The sequence below is a fragment of the Gallus gallus genome, chromosome 3 (genome assembly GCF_016699485.2).
Source record: "Gallus gallus isolate bGalGal1 chromosome 3, bGalGal1.mat.broiler.GRCg7b, whole genome shotgun sequence".
NCBI classification, from domain to species: Eukaryota; Metazoa; Chordata; class Aves; order Galliformes; family Phasianidae; genus Gallus; species Gallus gallus.
Window position 1 is genome coordinate 66,696,215 of NC_052534.1, and position 19,530 is coordinate 66,715,744.

A 19,530-nucleotide genomic window follows, 5' to 3' on the forward strand; every position below is an offset into this window, starting at 1 on the left:
AAGTAACAGCACACAACTGCAAGTGGTACACACACACACAGAAAGAGAGCCCTTTTGCCTATGTTAGCAATGGGGATGACATGAATACCCTTTCTAAATTTACTAAGAAAATTCACAAGTTGTTTCTTTTCTTCATCTTAAGGCTTGATCTAAAACACACACTAATAAACAAAGCGCGTATGTGTACATATAAACGTGTATATGCGTATGTACATGTATTTGTGTATACAAACATACTCCTTAAAGAGTAGAGATTCCCTATTGTGCATCCTTTGCTTTAAAGAGAATGCATTTTAGTTTGAAAATTGCCACAGTTGCACTCAAATTCAGTACCTCCTTGCTTTCACTGCCCAGTGGCTTCAAATTAGAAATACTTGATCTCAAACTCTATAGAAAAAGAAAACAAATCATGTGGCATTTTACATTTCCTACCTGAATAATTTTGTATGTTTTATGCACTGAAGTTTTTATATTCGAGCCCAATCTATTTGAAGACTTGATCACATTCAATCTAAAAAAGACCATGTCCTCTGAAACACAAAGTTCAGTCTACCTGTCAACACAGCTGTCATCTTCCAGGAGAGAGGTAATAAAAGTTGGTGGCAGATGGTCTGCTTTCTCCTTGTGAAGAGCAAATTCAAAGTGCACTGGCCTCAGATACAAATGGAACTCCCCAAAACCAGCTTCCATTGCAAAAGCCTTATATAAGCTAGAAAGGAAAAACAACAACAACTAGAAAACACAAAAACGTGGATGCATTTCAAAAACAAATTTTCTCTCTGCTTAAGTAATGCTTGCTTAGAAATCTACATTCAGAAGTTCAGAAGGTTCATTTCAAGAAGAAACCTGCATTCAACTTTAAATGTTTGTAGGCACCTCAAGTGTTACAGCAAACAAGCTTTCCATCCTGAGAGCTGATGTTTGTTTAATATTGACAGTTCAATCAGCATAGACTGAACTACGGACTTATATATATGAACTTGGGCTTACAAACAGAGGACAGTAAGTCGAGAGTCTACGACATTATATAGAAAAATCAAGGGAAAGGTGCTAAATGTTCTATTTAGAAGGGATTGACAGAGGTGAAGAATACAGCTTTAGGCTAGAAACTAGGAGGGCAGATTGCAAGAGAAGTTTCAATAGCCAAGCAGAACTCAGACATGTTATTACGACGAAAATAGCAATTTTATAACTTAAGAAAGCTTTATTCTAGAAGCCCTCAGTATGACACAACCCCAACAGTATCTCTGCAGTTCAACAAATGACCAGGGCAATCAACCAGCAGGCAGTAAACATGTTGTCTAGATGCATCTAGTAGCTCAAAAGCCCCAGCTGCCTGAAGTTGGGCACAGTCTATACTCTCTCCCTAGGGATCTATCAATCTCTTCCTTCAGATGCAAAACCACCAAAACACTGATGTGATCTGTGATCCCTCTCTTCATATAGTATAAGAAGATGGTATAAAGAGAAACTTTCTTTTTGAAACAGACTGCAAAGGAATAAGATAATCCCTTGCTTCCTGCTAGCATCTACCGGAAGGTGTTTTATCAATCAAGAAAACAGGTCGCAGAGAAGTTATGGTGTGAGAATGTGATAAAGACACAAATAGGACCCAGAAGTCACAGCTCCCAGTTCTATAAAAATAGATAAAATTATCTGCCTGCAAAGTTTCAGAAAGAAAAGGACAGAAGACAAAATAGGATATGGAAGACACCGTGCACATCAATCAGTAATTATACAAATCAGCTCTAAGGTTGAACAAAACCCTCTGTAATGACTACAAATACTGATCGCACAGGTAACAAAATACAAACACATGGGTAGCCTTTACAGCACAAACAGCAATACACAAGATAAGCTTACTAGTACTGTGCAAAGGAAAAAAAATAGAGAAAAAGGAAAGATCAAAAAGGTGAACATATTAAAAAAAAAAAAAGAGAGAGAGAGAGAAGCAAAATTCAGACTAAATTGGCATTGTTCAGTTGTACCAAAGGATGTCCTTTTTCTTTTTCATCAGATAATGGAAGGTGAAGACTGAAAAACTGAGGATCAAAGAGAAGTCACAAGGGCTATCAGGAATAGTGCATACAACTTAAATGTGTACTTATAGACAGAAAGGAGCTTCAGGAATGAACAGATAGGCAAGTAATGGGAGTAATTCTTGCAAATCTCCCTAAAGTTTGGTGGAATCTATAGTACGAGACAGAAGAATCAATAAATGTATGTGCACTCATTTTATGTTGTTCTGCACAGCAGGGAAAAAGATTAGCAGCCTTTCTGATGCTTCAGTCTCAATCTGAGTCCCTAACAGTTGATAATATAATGAACAGTGAACTTCATCATATCATGTGAGGGTGTAAAAATAGCCCCTCAAAATGTCACCCTGAATAAAATATGTATGTTTATACTGATATTTAGGCTGACTTAATCATCTTCTATTAAATGAAGATAGTGTTATGCTTAATGACCTTGCATATGCATCATGAAATCTTACTTTTTGACATAACTTTCCACTGAATTCCCATCCTTTTCCAGAAAAAATGACAATTTCCTGCTGCCTTTCAGAGATTTCTAAGTATGTCACCTCAGGTGAGTGGGTCTTAGCCTTCTTCACAAAACAAATGCAACCACATAACCAATCCGTCAGCTCATCTATCTCCTCTAGATAACTTCTAAATCAGTTGGTGAGCACCAATGAAATCTGACATGGAGACATGGTTTTTGAAATATTAAGTTCTTACAGGCTTCAAGAAAAAAAAAGGTGATTTGATATTGATTTTCCAGCTAAATGAAAAGTTGCACAATAACCGTACTCGTTATTAATTACCAGAAAATATATGTGTGAGCATGTATGAACATTGGAACACAGAGATAACCAAACCAGAGTAATAAGTTTAGTTAGAATTTGTATTTTACTAGAAAGCTGATAATTCAAACAAGAAACACAAATAGCCAAGAAATGAGACCCTCATGCTTCATGGAATTACTTGCATTGAAGAAAATTAAGTTGATAATGAGTTTGTTCAAGAAAGTTCTAGATATCAAATTAGAGATGTTCAAAAACTTATTTTAATGGAAGAGAGTTATGAACAGAAAAAATAGGTTTTCTATCAAACTAAGTTTGCATGGTTGTGGTTCACATGAATGATGACACCAAGCTGAGTGGTGCAGCTGATACAACAGAAGGAAGGGATGCCATCCAGAGGGACCTTGATAAACTCAAAAGGTGGACCCATGTGAACCTAATGAGGTTCAGCAAAGCAAAGTGTGAGGTTTTGCATTTTTGTCAGGGTAATCCCAGATACATATACAAACTGGGAGAAGAACTCCTTGAGAGTAGCCCTGCTGAGAAGGACTTGGGTGTCCTGGTAGATGAAAAACATCACATGATCCAGCAGTGTGTGCACTTGCAGCCCAGGTCAATGGTATCCTGGGCTGCATTAGAAGAGTGGCCAGCAGGGCGACTGAGGTGCTTGTCCCCCTCTACTCTGCCTTCGTCAGGCCCCACTTGGAGTACTGCCTCCAGGTCTGAGCACCCCAACAGAGGCAAGATTTTGTAGAGGGCCCAAAGGAGGAGCACAATGATGATCAGAGGGCTGAAGCACCTCTCCTGTGAGGACAGGTTGAGGTAGCAGAGAGTGTTCAGTGTGACCTTCCAAACTTTAAAAGGAGGTTATAAACAGGAGGGAAATAAACTTTTTGCATGGGTAGATAGGACAAGGGGGAATGGTTTTAAACTAAAGGAAGGGAGATTAAGATTAGATGTCAGGGGGAAGCTTTTCACTCAGAGAGTGGTGAGGTGCTGGGACAGGTTGCCAAGACAGGTTGTGGATGCTCTGTCCCTGGAGGTCCAGGTTGGATGAGGCCCTGGCCAACCTAATCATGGCAGGGGATTGGACTCTGATGATCCTTGAGGTCCCTTCAAACCCAACCCATTCTATGATATGGTTCTATGATTTCATGATACCTCTAGGTTTTTAGCTGCTGAAAATAAATGCTTCTGACTTCTTTTATTTGGAGTCTACATTTTAGAGAGGAAAGCTGGAGAAAGAGTTGAGATAAAGGGAAAATATGACTGAAGTGTCATCTGTCCAAAACACACAACTTTGCGATTGCATGAAATCACGTCCCACAAATCCTTTCATACGTGAATTAAGCTACGTTTTAAAACTATGTTCATTTTCTGCCCTCCACTCTTTATGTTCCAGAACATTGTTGTCTGATTCTTAGAAATCTCCTTTTAATTTTTAGTTAAATTTATTCACAGTGATTAGATCCATTTGTTCTGCTGCCAAAATTGGCCTTAAATAGCTGCTCTCCATTCCCAATGCTTATCTTCCCAATGTATTTATAGAGAAAATCATTATCTTCTCTCAGACTTCATTTTGCTAGGACAAACAAGCCAAGATATTTCATTTACTTCTGTAAAATGCATTCTCTGTTTCCCCTCATCATCCTATTAGATCATTTCTGCTTCCATTCCATTCTGCATTTATCTTTCCTGAACATAAATCTCAAAATTATACTTAATAATCCAGGTGAGACCTCACCAGAATCACATAAAAGGCATCAGTTCTGATCTCCATGGAAAAGAAAACTCATTGCCTGATTCACAGTAGGATATCGTGACTTCCTCCCCCATCACAGTTGCAATATGTAGTCATTCAATTGCCAGCTATACACCCAGTTCTTCCTCCTCCTCTGTTGTTTCCAAAGAAGTTCACAGGAGAATTTCCTATTATTATGCATAGCCTTAAGCTTTGTGTTAGTGATGTTTATCTCCTTCCTACTACTTCATACCTTAGAACTATGAGTTCTTCCTGTAAGAGATTTCATTTATTTTCTGTATCACTTTTGTCTTCCAGCACTCTAATGTCCTGATTTTAATAACATGCTCTTATACTTTCTACTTAACTCATTAATAAAAATCTGAGATAATATGGAGCTGAGAAAGGAGAACTTCAGTAATAACTTGCATCCAAGACAGCAGGTCAACACTATCCTAGAGAGGATAGATCTCCCCTTTAGCTCAGTCCTTATCTTCTTTGTCTCCCTGTACAAATTGTCATTTCCTCCAGCTTATGTGATAATTTCCTAAATGCATGACACTGATTTCCTTTGTTTAGAATATTTTACTATCTCTGCAAGGATCAGTACATCCAGGACAATATTTATGCTCTCCTATTTCCAGTAGTGAACAAAGCTTGTGTGCACTTCCTATGTGATTTTTGTTATATTGTAATACTGTTCATAATACTGTTCATACTGTCCCCCTCTGCTCAGCTCTTGTGAGGCCCCATCTGGAGTACTGTGTCCAGGCCTGGGGCCCCCAGTACAGGAAAGATGTGGAGCTCTTAGAGCAGGTTCAGAGGAGGGCCACTAAGATGATCAGAGGGCTGGAGCACCTCTCCTATGAGGAAAGGTTGAGGGAACTGGGCTTGTTTAGCTTGAAGAAGAGAAGGCTCCCGGGAGACCTCATTGTGGCCTTCCAATATTTGAAAGGAGCATATAAACAGGATGGGGAATGGCTGTTTACAAAGGTGGATAGTGATAGGACAAGGGGGAACAGCTTTAAACTAAGACAGGAGAGGTTTAGGTTAGATATTAGGAGGGAGTTTTTCACACAGAGGGTGGTGACACACTGCAACAGGTTGCCCAAGGAGGTTGTGGATGCCCCATCCCTGGAGGCATTCAAGGCCTGGCTGGATGTGGCTCTGGGCAGCCTGGTCTGGTGGTTGGCAACCCTGCACATAGCAGGGGGGTTGAAACTCAACGATCATTGTGGTCCTTTTCAACCCAGGCCATTCTATGATTCTATGATAAGAAGGTGATTAAGACAATCACCTGTATCTTTGTGTTCATTGAACCAGTAAATTCCTTTTGCTCCTCTGTCTTTTGACAAAATTTCATAGAATCACAGGACTCCCATTTTCACTGGGCAAAGGGCCTGTTCTGTCAAGCTTTGATTTGTCTCTCAGCTTTTGAAACTAATCAACATCTTGTAAACCCCAGACAGACCCTCTTTTCACATATTAGATAAAAATATTTTCCACAGCACAAATGCAGGTGCTCTCTCTCTGACTTTTTCCACCTATACTATCTGATCAATTTAAAAGGATTTACTTTTCCCCGACAAACTGCCTCTCTCACATCCTCATAGCTAAACCAGTACTATCAGTCCACCAACCTGGCTAACCGTGCACTCTCTGTTGCCACCTCGATCAACCGATGCCGGAGCGTGATCAGTTCCAGGAGCATGGAGAATGAATCCAGGACAAAGAGCTGCCTTGCTTTACCTTCTTTTCTTCCTTCATTTGCTCCCATCTCTAATAGTGACAAAGCAATCTCTTGCACCAGCACAGGGTCCTCTATGAGTACCTCTGCAAATAACTGGAAGGTAAGTGAAAAAAAAAAGGTTAATGCAGGTGTCATTCATATGCAGACAACAAAGGCCTTTGAATACTTTAGGGGTCTATTCTCCTTTTTCTGGAGTAAATCATGATTGGAATTGCTTCTGACTTGCAACACATGCAAGGTCAGGACTGAGTCCACCCTGACCTCTCAAAATATACTGGATTTTTGGTACTTTCTTCAAAGGTACAGTCACTGAATTTATAAACCTTACTTTACTCAAAGGACTTTCCAATTCCTGGAACACAAAATATTTGCCCTTTTTTATTATAATCAAAATTCAGATGGCTTTCATCCTTCTAAGGCAGGGGCTCTGTGACTGGGTTCACATTAATATCTGCTGCTATTCCTCTTACAATGAGTGTGTACATGTGCCACTGTACATATGATGCTCCCAAAATGGGGGCAGCAACTCATCACATCTAGACTCCTACTGGAATGGTGGAAGGACCCAAAGAAGCAGAAATATCAGGAACAGAAAATGATCAAAGGTTACAGCTTGGTAATGTGAAGAGTCAGAAGAAAATGATCAACTGTCTGTTGTGCTTTGGAAGAAGTGGCAGGAACAGCTTCTGGCTCTCTGTGAAGAAAAGGATGCTCTATCTCCAGCTGTCACAACTTGTACAACTGTGCCACCCTGCTCCTGTCGGGCAGATTGACATGGCCATTGCTGCAAGTGAATGGCTTTATGCTTCACCATCTATGATGAGTGAATCACAGAATGTGAGGAAATCTGAACCCAGACATGCTGTTATTAGTAATAAATTCTAGATTTCAACACCTGCCATTTACTAAATCTTCAGGGCTACACTGAAAAAAAAAAAAAGCATTTTGAAAAGACAACAACCCAAAGTCAAGTGTCAGAAGTTGTGCAATATTTTTCAGTTTGTCCCTCTTCCCCAGTTTGCTTTTGTAACTGTGACTCTGGATGGGTGGGACACAGGAACCTATGTGCTTCCTCCCAGGGTTGCTACAAAGAGCATGTTCGCCATTTCCAAAGAGAACAAGAGAAGAGCAAATAAGCTTAGATTGCAGCAAGGCAAATCTGTGCTAGACTTTAAGGAGAACTTGGTGATGGTGATGCTGGTAATGCATGGGAATAGACCACTTGGGTAAGTCTATCAAATGGTGTGTTTATGAACAGAACAGCTCTTTATCTCATAGAATTATGTGAGTTGGGATCATTTGATTGGAAGGGACCTTTATAGGCCACCTGGTCCAACTTCCCTGCAGTGAACAGGGACACCTACAACTAGATCAGGCTGCTCAGAGCCCCATGCCGCCTGATCTTGAATGTCTCCAGGGACAGGGCTTCCACCACCTCTCTGGGCAACCACTTCTGTATAGCTGATCATTGCTTGGGATAAGAGAAACGTCTCTCAACTTCCCAAGTACATGTTGCCAGCCTGGCAGCATCTGTACCTTACCCCTAGGTAACTTGTTTATTATGAAGCTGAAATATGTTTAGGAAGTCAGATGGGGAATAAAACATTGGATCTTGTAAAACCTTCTTTAGTGAAGAACTGGAAAAACATGAAATAGTAAGGTCTAAGGTCACAAATGGAGTAGTTGAGGAAGGTCAGAAATGTTTATTTTGTCACAACGAGCCATACAAAAAAAAAACAACCCAATGCGATCATATAGAGACTCACTGATCATGACTCTGCAAATGGAAACCAAACTAAATTCACACCAGCAAAGGTAAATTTCCTAAACTATGCTTGACTTTAACCATTTTAGTGTTTTCTAAACATTGCCTTCTTGTGTGCATTTTTCTCATCCACAGCTTGTCTTGGAGAAAAGGAATGGAAAATAAGTTTCTCTTTCCCCCTTGGCAATAGCAGGGTAGTAACTTTAAGATCTATATGTAGATCTCTGCCACTGATTTCTAGGACTTAAAACAAACAAACAAAACAAACAAACAAAAAAAAAAAACAACAAAGAATCATTTGTCATCTGCAGTGTGCAAGAGGACTGGGAGCCAGTGGATTTTATTGGCATCAAAGAGATGCTGGATAAGTAATTCTTGGGATTTTCTCCATAGCAGGGTGAGGAAGTATCTGAAATGGCTATGCCCTTCTACATTGCATTGGTCTCTATATTCTTGTCTACCACTGTCTCCACTGCAGGTAATGTGAGTGACAGAGAGAGCGAGTAGCTCTTCGTGCCCACTTTTGGAGCTCAGATCCAAATTAAACACAAATCACTTAGTCCAGAGATATTTCTGCAGTAACAGTGGTTCTGATTTGATTCATGTTATAGATATACCAGTGTGCACAGAAACTTCACATCTTGTCTTCCAATTGAATGTGGTGCAATTGCATATTTTCTGGTACAATTGCATATTTTCATTTAATTTATGTTGGCTAAACTTGGCCAGAATTAAAGTGTAGCATATCACTACCTAATGAGCCTTTCCAGACTTTAGTGGTATGCTCAAGAACATAACTGTATTATGAGCTTGTAGACAAAAGAGATAAAACCATTTATTTTTCATTTCTTGCTGTCAGCATTAACTAAACTCGCTAAAAAAATAATACAAAAAACAACCAGATGAAGACATCTAGCATCAGTAATTTCATTCACAATAATTAGTATTTATCAAAACTATAACCAGCCAAGTTAAGAGACTTACACCAGGAAATGATGCACATTATAATAATAACCGGCTCCACCTATAACAGTATTTGTTTTAATGTCCAGCCTTTTTTGTTACTGATGTTTAAGGACTGTATATGCACAAATACAAAACCTGGAGGCTTATTGTGATCTCATACTGCTTTAAAATGTGTGTATTTTGCCTGTCCCTATGCTGACTACTCTTATTTTATACTAGTATGAGATCAAGAGTTCTACCTTTTTGTGTACTTTCACAGAAATACAAACATTTTATTTTAAAGATGGATGGAATGGAACTTCACCAAGCTTGAAAAAATAACTGGCCTGATATTAAGAATCACATACCTAATACTAGCCATCAAGTACAATTGAACTGGGCTGGGATTTGGCTGCAAACAGTTATTTCTAACACAAGCAAAAGTGGAACTTACATCTTTTTGAACCTGAGAGCTGTAGAAACATTCTGGTTTTTCCATAGTCAGCCACTCATCAAGTACCACCTGAAGCATTTGTTTTTCTAGCTTAATTGCTCTACTGGCTGTTCTGGGTCTACAGATGCTGTAGAACTTCTGGTAGATACACTCCAGAGCTTTGGGGATTGAGCACACCAGACCAAGAGAAGGGTGAAACTCCAGCAAATAAATGTTCTTTGAAGCAGGACTTTAAAATAAGAACAACAAAATAACAACAACAAAAACAAAAACAGCTCTCAAATAAGGCAACTTTGCAATTGCTTAATTGGCAAAAATAAATTGCAATGGCTTTAGCTGTACATCAGAAATCAATCTTCAAATCTAAAAATAGAGCCGAAGCCTTAATAAACATAATTATGTTGGAACACATCTAAGTAGTCTCAATTGCTAATGAAAACAAAACATTCTAAATTATCTTTTGCTAGCTGACCTGCCTTATTAGCCACATTTTCATGTCTGTTATGCCCACCCATTAAAAGTGTCTGGACTTCAAAATAGCTCTTGGATAACCAACACAATCAAAATGTGCGTGCAGTAGGAGGAATTGAGGCAAGGGGCTTCAGACAGAGGAAGTAAACCAGAAGGAACCAGAGGCTCTTGGCTTCTGGGTATGTAGTAGCTGCTAAATCCTTCATATAATCCACAATGTTGCATAGCTGCAGGAGGGGGACATGGTGCAGGTCTGTGTTATGGGTAATAGGTAGCTCTCGTGTGAAAAAACAGTACCTACCCATCCAACTGGACACTTGGGCTAGAATGGGTAACAGACAGTGGCCAAAGGGCAGTGCAAATTGAAAAGCCATGTTTGAATACCAATGCAGTAAGTCCAAAGCAAGGCTAAAGTTAAGTATGCACATTCACAGTTGCTGTATTTCCCAGTGCGGTGCAAGATGAATTAAGCAAACCCACTGTCAAAGCAGGGAAGAGCAAAGGTGGTAGGGGAGATCACTTTTCCTCCTTGAATGTTTTTTCTGGCACATCTAAAGGTATTCTAAATAGCACAAGACTAAATAACATGAAACATTTCTCTACTGCCTAATTCACATTATGACTGTTGTTTTTTCAAATAGTCTTACTTTTCAGGTGTCAGACCTCAAATTTTTATCATCAATCACAGAAACTAGATCAGAAAGAGTTACTCTCCAGAAAAATATAACTGTGAAGTTACTCACCAGCAAGTGTTAAGGGAGACAAGTTGCTTAGTAATCACATTATAAGGAAGTCCAAATTCACTGATGCCACCTTTCTGACCTTTCCGCCAAATCTTGGGGAGGTACTCCCTCTGGACATCTATCTAAAAGTCAGCAATAAACACAAGTGGTATTAGCCAAGAAAACCCAAACATAGCTTGAAATCAGGCACCCTGATTTCAACTCTTTATTTGAACACAAGCTATAAAAACTTTTTACATAATAAATGTATTGTTTTATTATCATATTTCATATGTTAAGACTTATAATTTCAAGTTGTTTGTGTACATACCCACACATACCCATAATTCCTTCTAAAATTATTTTGAAATCTTTCAAATATTTTTTCAGAACAAACTTAGAGCACCAATGATGCTGGCAACCTTCCAGTTCTAATAGCTACCAATATGGCAGCATCCATGGCAACAATAGCATAACAGTGGTCTCTTGCACTGAAATAAAAACTTTGATTTGTAGACTAAAAGACATATTACAAAGGATAGCTTATTAAACTTGAAACCTATGAAATAGAAACTCAAAGAAGTGAAGTACCTTGAGTCAGGATACAGAGGAAGCTTAGGCAGATTTTAAGTGAGAATTAAAATCTGAGGGTTTAAAATGCTGTACTTTAACTATTAGCACAAGAAATCTCAGCTATCTAAAATATACTGCATTTTAGACTTCAAAGTGCAAACTTTGTTGTATGTTCTTTGTAAGATCAGAGAAGGGACTCCAAACAAGACTCCTTCCTCATCCACTGCATTACAGATCTATGGATTATAGTTTTGTCCTGTTTCCGCATCTCTCAACTACTGATTCCAGCCATCTCAGCTGATAGCAAATGTGACTTTAATGAGATACACAAAGTTCTGCAATGTTTCCAGTGCTCCCTTTCTGATACTGATGAAATCATAGCTCTCAACATTTTAATTCTTTTACTTCAATTTACAAAGCATCTATAGACTTCGCTGTCAAAGTAGTAGTAACTCAACTTGGCACTGTAAACCAATGCAGGCTACAATCAAAGTTTCCCATTCTGGATTTCACCTCCTGCTTGCCCAAGATGGATACACTGTAAATTCAACATACTTGTTGGTTTACTATGTCCCTCAGCAGCTGAAGGTGAAGTTGTAAACAGATGCATTCATCTTTGTAGACGTTCACAAAATATTCAAGCTCAAGATCAAACCGTGGATGTTTATGCATGATGTCAGTTATCGCTTGGGCCAAAGCAAATCTTTCCTCTGGGTCCAAAGCATGTTGGTAGACCTCTAAGTAAACATCTAGAAGCTGGGGAGGCATTCAGAAGCACATTTAGAATTGTTTATTCATCCAAATATTCATTTTATTTTGGCAAAACATCTCTGAACATGGAAGTTGCCACCTGTATGAAACCTACTGTGACCTGCCATGGCATCTGGTTTTTGGCACAGGATATCACAAGTTGCTTCATCAGAAGGATCAGGAACAGAGCATAGAATAATCTGTCCACAGGAGATATTTTATTTGCACGTTGTATAGTTAACTTATGTTTTCTACTGAAGCATGAAGATTTTTATTCTAGACATTCTTCCTCTTGTAAAATAGCAAGGTAATCTACTTACTACTTAAAAAACACCTACCATTTTCCAGATCTAATTCATATTCTTTTTCTTCTCCAGCCCACACATTGGTGTCATGTCTTTGAAAAACTTAGTTTCTCCCAACCTGAAACTTGCAGATTCGTGCAAGACTCTCTGTTATCTCATATAGCAATTAGCATCTCACTTAATTACATATTTTTTGAGAAATTCCAAATTAATTCAGTACATAATTAAAGATGTAGAAAGTCACATGCCCTCTCCAGACTCCTCTACCAAGAACAGCTGTAAAGCTTTTTTGAACTAATGATTTTAATTACAAATTCCCAAAGCCTGGGACAGAAAAAGCAAAGCATCAAGTACAGCAGCACCTAAATTCTCACTGTAGTACTTTTTGGTCAAGGGCAACTATGAGATAGAAAACATGAATTGGGTTTACTATTGCTTCTGGGCAAATTGGTGATATCAATATGAAATGATCTGCAGTAGGTTATTTTGCACTGACATGGAAGTAGAAACGTATTCACACTACTTTCCATGCTGAATGCAGGAGACTGTGGAAGAGGAAGTTGCAAAAGGGCTCAGAAATAATTCGGTAGATAAAAATGCAGATTTCAATGTAAGAAGGCAAGTTCTCTGGCTTAGACCTGTCTGACCTGAACTGTTTGGAGGAGGTTAATACAGTGCTTGAGCAATACGCCATCGACAAGTTTTATATTGGCTAAGCCAAGCTGTCTCAGCTGCTGAACAAAAGGCTATTGTTTTCTAACACAGTAAGAATTTTGTCCCAGCTGGGAACAAAGCTAGAGAGATTCATTTCTATTTCATTTGAGCTGAACACAAGAAACCTTCAGGAAAAGCATATTTATACATTTAATCCTGCCTAGAGAGTTGGATTGTGAGAGTGGTTCCAGGATATGTTCCTTGACATTGTTGAAAGAGTATTAGTGCACTGTTGGTGTAGGTGCTTCATTCTTCTCTATTGGGATTTATTTTTTTTCCCCAAAAGAAAGCAAGTTTCTTAATACAGAAGATCTGTGATAAAAATAAAAGGTAGATATGCAGAGGTAACGATGCAGCATTGGAAAGTGAGGTCCATTGGGATGAGAGCAGAAACTTATGGGCTAGGCAATTACATAGCTGTCACATAAGGCACGTCTACGAAAACAGGAGAGGAGTCCTAGGAGATTCTTAAACTACCTACAACTGTTTTAGTTTAAAAGCTTTTCTATTTAAAGCCTCTTCAGTGGCACACAGGAGATTCCCTAACATCCTTCGGCATTCCTATTCTGAGAGCTGCCCTGTGCTATCCCAGGACTGAGAAGAAAACATTTCAAGTACGTTAAGGCGACCTTAATTACTACCCTTTCTCCCTGCTTCTGAAGTGATCTATCTGCTCCTTTACCTGATGTTACCTTCCTGACATTCTCTTTGTTGTCCTGGGGTCTGGAGAGTCCCATACACAGAAAAAACATTTCCAAGTTCCTCTGGGGCTCCTATTCTAAACTTGTCTATTCTCAAGACAGTCTTTGGGCAGAAACAATATATATGTACATGTCCCATAGCAAAATACAGATATGTGATTAGATTCAGAGAGGAAAGGGGATACCTGCAGAATATGCAGCAGCCATAGTAAACAGCAAAGATACAGTCCACTTCATACACATAACTAGTATTTTCTAAACGAAATTTATCCCACAGTAAATCATGGCATTTTTGGCTCAAGTAGATTAACTAAAAAAGAAGAGACAGATTTGTAATATATAGTTTTATATATTACTTGTACTGATGAAAGGAATATATTTTATAGTGAATCCTGTAAAATACCTCTCTCCTTTCTTCTGACAAAGGGTAATCCAAGCATTGGGCCCAGCCAGCTGCAGACCAAGCCTCTTCTTTTGGGGACTACAGAAAAAAAATGGTATCTTGGACTCTCTGAGGACCCAAGCTCTGCAGGGCTTGACCTGGTTTCCCCCAGCACTCAGCATGTGTCCTTGTGTTTCCTGATCACCCCTTACTCTGCTGGGCAGTGTCACTGAGGCCTTGCAGATCTGTTGCCATCACCTGGCACAGCAGCTACAGATGCACCTGCCAAGAACAATTCTGCTTCCTTATTGCAAAATAAGGACATGGGTGCAATTTACAGTACGCAGTAGCTCCTGCCCTCTGGGCTCATCCCAGCCAAGCAGCAGGTTCCCTGTGCATCTGGAACCTGTACCACCATCCACATTTACTCACAACAGAAAATGCTGCTGAAAGGGAGCCTTAAAACAACCTGAAGTGAGCTGATTGCAAGTCACTGTTTCCAGACCAAGAAAAACATCTGTACCTGGCATTTTTTTTCCAAGAGAGCAGTTTCACAGGTCCAAAGGTCAAACAACACTGCAAATCGATCCACAGAGGCATGTGCCCACTCAAGGATATTGCTGCCACTGGATTTCCCACAAGTTACGTTGCCTAAGGAAAACAAAAAAGGTAGAAAACAAGCAGATGTCAGTATCAGAGGGATTTCCACGTGCCTGCTGTCCTAGAGCTTGTGGTAATTATTTTTATTTATAGCACAGGGTTATGCTTATTGTCCTCTGGGAAACTCAAGTCCAGGAAAAGTCTTCAAGTCCTGTAAGATTTGGAGAGCCCCAGAGTATTCTATGAAGCAAAGAACAAGTGTGCTAGGCATTTAGTTTAACATATCTCATCTATCATCTTTTAATAAATATTCTTTGAAGTAAAAGGCAAGGGCCAGAGTTCAAACAGACCCACACAAAGAGACAGAGAAAACACAAGGAAACTCCTGGAAGAAAGAGGAGAGATGCTCAATTTTTCACAGCGCCATATCATGTTGTGATCATCTCTACCTCCCTACTTTCATTCTCAGATCAAAGAAAACCAGCACAGTCTACTCAAAGGTAAATTTTACAGAGAGATATATCAAGCACCATGGTTTTGGTTGCAATAGAGTTAATTCTCTTCATAGAGGCTCATATGATGTTGTGGTTTGGATTTTTGTTGAGAATAATGTTGATAATACATTGATGTTCTAGTTGTTGCAGAACAGTGCTCACATAAAGTGAAGGATTTTTCATCCTCTCATGCTGCCCTGCCAGTAAGGGGTTGGAAGTGCACAAGAAGCTGGGAAAAGTCATAATCAGGAAAGCTCACTGACCAAAGAGATATTGTATAGCATATGGTTATGGTGTCATGCTGAACAATAAAAGCTGGGGGAAAGAAGGAGGAAGGGGAGGACATTCAGGATGATGGTATTTGTCTTTACAAGAAACCATTACTCATGATGAGCCCTTCTTTCCTGGAAATGGCTGAACATCTGCCTGGGAAGTAACAAATGAATTCTGTTTTACTTTTCTTGTGCATGTGGCTTTTGCTTTACCTAGTAAACTCTCTTTATCCCAAACTATGATTTCCTGCATTTCTAACTTTCTAAATCTTTCCCCTATCCCACCATTCTGTTTTCTGTAATGTCAGAATCACAGAATAGCTGAGATTGGAAGGAACCTTTTGTGATCATCTAGCCTGCTCCCTGTCCCAAGCAAGGTTACCCAGAACTTGACAGATTTCACAACCTATAATAGTGTTTTACCACCCTCACAATCAAAAAGTGTTTCCTCATGTTCAGATGGAATTTCATGTAATTTAATTTGTGCACATTTGCAATTTGCCTCTTGTCCATTCATTGGGCACTGCTGAGAAGTGGTGAACTTCATTTTTCTCCCACCAATCATGTACACACTGGTGAGATCCCTCCTGAACTGTCTCCAGGCTGAACAGTTCCAGCTCTCTCAGCTTCTAGTCACATGAAAGATGCTCCAGAAGAAATGAGGACTTTGAAGTGAATCCAAAGAAGGTCTGGTAGGCAGTTAGGCATTCACATGATTGTAAGAAATAAAGGTTTTGGTCTAGTTTTTCCTTGTTCACACCCTGCATTGTATGTCATAGTGTCATAGAATAGTTTAGATTATGGGGGACCTTAAAGATCATCTAGTTTCAAACCCCTGCCTTGGTCAGGGCTGCCACACACCAGCTCAGGCTGCCCAGGGCCCCGTCCAACCTGGCCTTGAACACCTCCAGAGATGGGGCATTCACAACTTCTCTTGGCAGCCTGTTCCAGTGCCTCACTGCCCTGTGAGTAAAGAATGTCCTCCTATCACCTAACTAAATCCCCCCCCCTTTTTTTTTTAGTTTAAAGCTGCATTGTTTCCCAGCAGATATCTGAGTGGTTGAAATCCCTCATCAGGATGAGAGCCTACAAGGGTGATGTCTCTTGCAGATGAAGCAAGAAGGCCTTGTCAACACGCTCCCCTTGATCAGGAGGCCTGTAGTAGAGCCCAATCAGCAGCTGTCCTTTATTTGTTCAATCCCTAACTTTAATCCACAGGTTCTCAACCTGTTCCTGACTGCTTTCTCAGGGGCAGCTCTTCAGAGTCTCTCCACTTCTTAACATAGAATGTCCACACATTCAGTTTTAGGGAAGCATGCTAAAACTCCCAAAATATTATCCCTTCCATACGGAAAGCTATTCCAGTAACTCAAGAAATATTTTCTGCATTTCTCTGAATATCATACGTGTATGTGTCACTTATGTACTGTTTTCTAATGCCTCCTTGCAAGTTTTCTACAATTTCTAGCTCCTTCCTCCTCACTATTCTATAAGTATGGCTGCTCCTTTTAGAAATCTTTAATCTACTCTGCCTCATCTCATTCCAACTATGACAAAAAAGAAGAAAGATAAAGAAAAAGGTATGCAGCGCCAAATGTCATGCAGCTTCTTATTTACAACCAAGAAAAGTTTAAAAGTGGTTAGAGGTGCATTTAATTCTGCAGAAAAGCCATCAAATACATTAATTGAAAATATTCAGAAAAAATTAACATTTTCTTTTCTGGCTCTCTTTATTCCTTGAAGATGTGTTTGATCATAATATTATTAAATACATCAGTAAATGTCCTTTCTGCATTATTTTTCCCTCCAGGATGACTTTGATGTCTGTGACCCAAATGAGTGCACAACTGTGACATTAACAACATACGACAAGCAATTTCACATGCCTAGTTAGGCCTTTATACCACATTCATCACTTACTAGTAAGATGAAGTTCCCAAACATCCAGTCAGAACATGATTCTGAAGGAGTACAACTATTCAAGAAGTCATAGGATTGTCCACCTTGAAAACAGCAAACCGTACTATACCATGTTGTTGGGACCAGTAGATATCTTACTTTTATCTTTCTCAATGTACTGGCTGGCCACAAGCAGCAGATGGTTCTCAAGCTCCTTTAGGTCCTCCAGTGCCACATCATATATGATGTAAGCCCCACGCTGGTCCTGTGTGTGGATATATCCATCTTCATGAGTGTGAAAGTCATCATGGTTTTCCACCTCTGCAAACTCCATGAACTGAGTGCTGTGGACCTACAAGTGAAAAAAATTCCAGAGAAACAGAGATAGAAGCAGTCAGCTCTACAGTGACTGCAATTTGGTATAATCAGTCAATCTAGGAGTGGATCAGGCCTGGTAACGTGGTATTTTGTCATTATCAAAGAACAATAAAATAAAATATTGTCAAAATATACTTTTTTTTTTTCAGTAATGCCTACACTGTCATTTCCTTTATACTGTAAAGAGATAAAACAAACCATATGAATGCAGCTAGCTTTTCCTTCGGATATCTAAGTCCACAAAAAGATCCAGAGGCTTCAAAATGAGAAGGTAAGCTCTTGACCTAGGATAGAATTTCTGCCTTTTTTTGTTTTGTTTTGTTTTGTTTTTTTTTGTTTTCTAGTTCAGCTCAAATTTGATAAAAGATGTCTTAAATTCTGACATATAAATATGAATTCAACACATTTTCTGAAGACTTCTTGGGTAAATAACACTGGCAAGGTTTGTAGATAAGCGCACGAAGGCAAAGAATTTAGTACTAATTAGGAGGAACACCCAGAACACCCATTGACTGATGTTCCAGATTGTTGTGAGGTCAGCATTTGTTCAACAGAATAGCTGAACAGTGACCTCACTTTCTTTAAAAATGTCAGCATTTTATAAAGAGAATCATCTACATGTGCAATGAGTCACTACAAACTTGGTAACACCCCAGGCAGCAATTCTGCATTCAGCAGAAGTGACACATCAGGTTTCAAAATATTCTGCTTCTCGAGTAGGAGTGCCACAAAGGGAATTACACACACCTATCTCTAGGTGTATAATTACAGAAATTAATCTCCCACTGTAAATAAACACTTTATTTGGTGTATGTGTACAGCAATAGAAGCCTTTAGAAATTGTTCTTCTTATAAGAAGATAGCAAGTAAATACAAGCTCCTAGTTTTCCACTGTTATTCTTTACCATTTCCTTGTTTGCAGTGCACCTTTGTTCTCATTTTAGTGCCAAAAAAAGTGCACCATATACGGGCACTTCCTCCTTTCACTAGCTTTGCTATCGCTTGCCTTTACTAAATCCCCAGTGCTACCCAAACTTTCCTTGCTCTCACCTGGATGTGTCAAAATTCTATTTAAAGAAAAGACAGAGAAAAGGTATTTGCTTTAGTCATAGGAAACTTCAGCATTCAAGTGCAAACATACTGAGAACAGCTTGCCAGTTTCACAGAACCACGCTGGATCAGAACTTATTCATTCCCTTAAAGTTAATGAGGCAGCTCTGCAAAACATACACCTAATTTGAACATAACATTGAATCAGACTCGTCAAAAAGATTCCTCTTTTTTCTTTTTTCTTTTCTTTTCTTTTCTTTTCTTTTCTTTTCTTTTCTTTTCTTTTCTTTTCTTTTCTTTTCTTTTCTTTTCTTTTCTTTTCTTTTCTTTTCTTTTTTCTTTTCTTTTCTTTTTTCTCTCCTCTCCTCTCCTCTCCTCTCCTCTTTCCTTTTCTTTTCCTTTTCTTTTTCATTTCTTTTCTTTTTCTTTTCTTTTTTTTTGGGGGGGAGGGCAGGGGGGTGTGTGAACTCTCTGTTCCTTCCTTGTTCTTCTAAATGGATTATTTGTTTCCCCATTCCTTGTGACAGGGTACAGGATTGTTTACAGAAGAATCAATTTCATCTTGATTTAGGTTAATAACTAAGCAAACGCCTGTCTGACTTCACCACAGCAGGTAGAGGGGTTTTCAGTTATGTTTTTTAAATACCCTCAGAGACAACATTCATTAAAATATTTCACCTTTCAATCTCTTGAGGGTTTTTTTTCAGTGATTCCTGCACCGCCCACTCCTAATAATCTTGCTTAAAGACAACTGTATT

The 19,530-nt window shown here is 39.1% G+C and overlaps 1 protein-coding gene and 1 long non-coding RNA gene across 5 annotated transcripts in view; one reads left to right on the plus strand and one right to left on the minus strand.

The window, feature by feature from the left end:
• LOC101748060 overlaps window positions 1–19,530 on the minus strand; it is an 89,638-nt gene that overhangs the window by 46,774 nt on the left and 23,334 nt on the right. For all 4 annotated transcript variants that reach the window (XM_040698330.2, XM_040698332.2, XM_040698329.2 and 1 more), the window contains exons 15-21: window positions 17,504–17,696; window positions 14,603–14,730; window positions 11,783–11,983; window positions 10,676–10,797; window positions 9,462–9,690; window positions 6,188–6,390; window positions 554–709 (exon numbers count right to left, since the gene is read on the minus strand). In XM_040698330.2, the coding sequence (XP_040554264.1) occupies window positions 554–709; window positions 6,188–6,390; window positions 9,462–9,690; window positions 10,676–10,797; window positions 11,783–11,983; window positions 14,603–14,730; window positions 17,504–17,696 (1,232 nt within the window). The remainder of the gene's footprint in view (window positions 1–553; window positions 710–6,187; window positions 6,391–9,461; window positions 9,691–10,675; window positions 10,798–11,782; window positions 11,984–14,602; window positions 14,731–17,503; window positions 17,697–19,530) is intronic.
• On the plus strand, window positions 7,413–17,870 carry LOC121110448. Its single transcript, XR_005858899.2, has 2 exons — window positions 7,413–7,523; window positions 17,256–17,870. It is a non-coding gene; the product is annotated as an uncharacterized LOC121110448 (long non-coding RNA).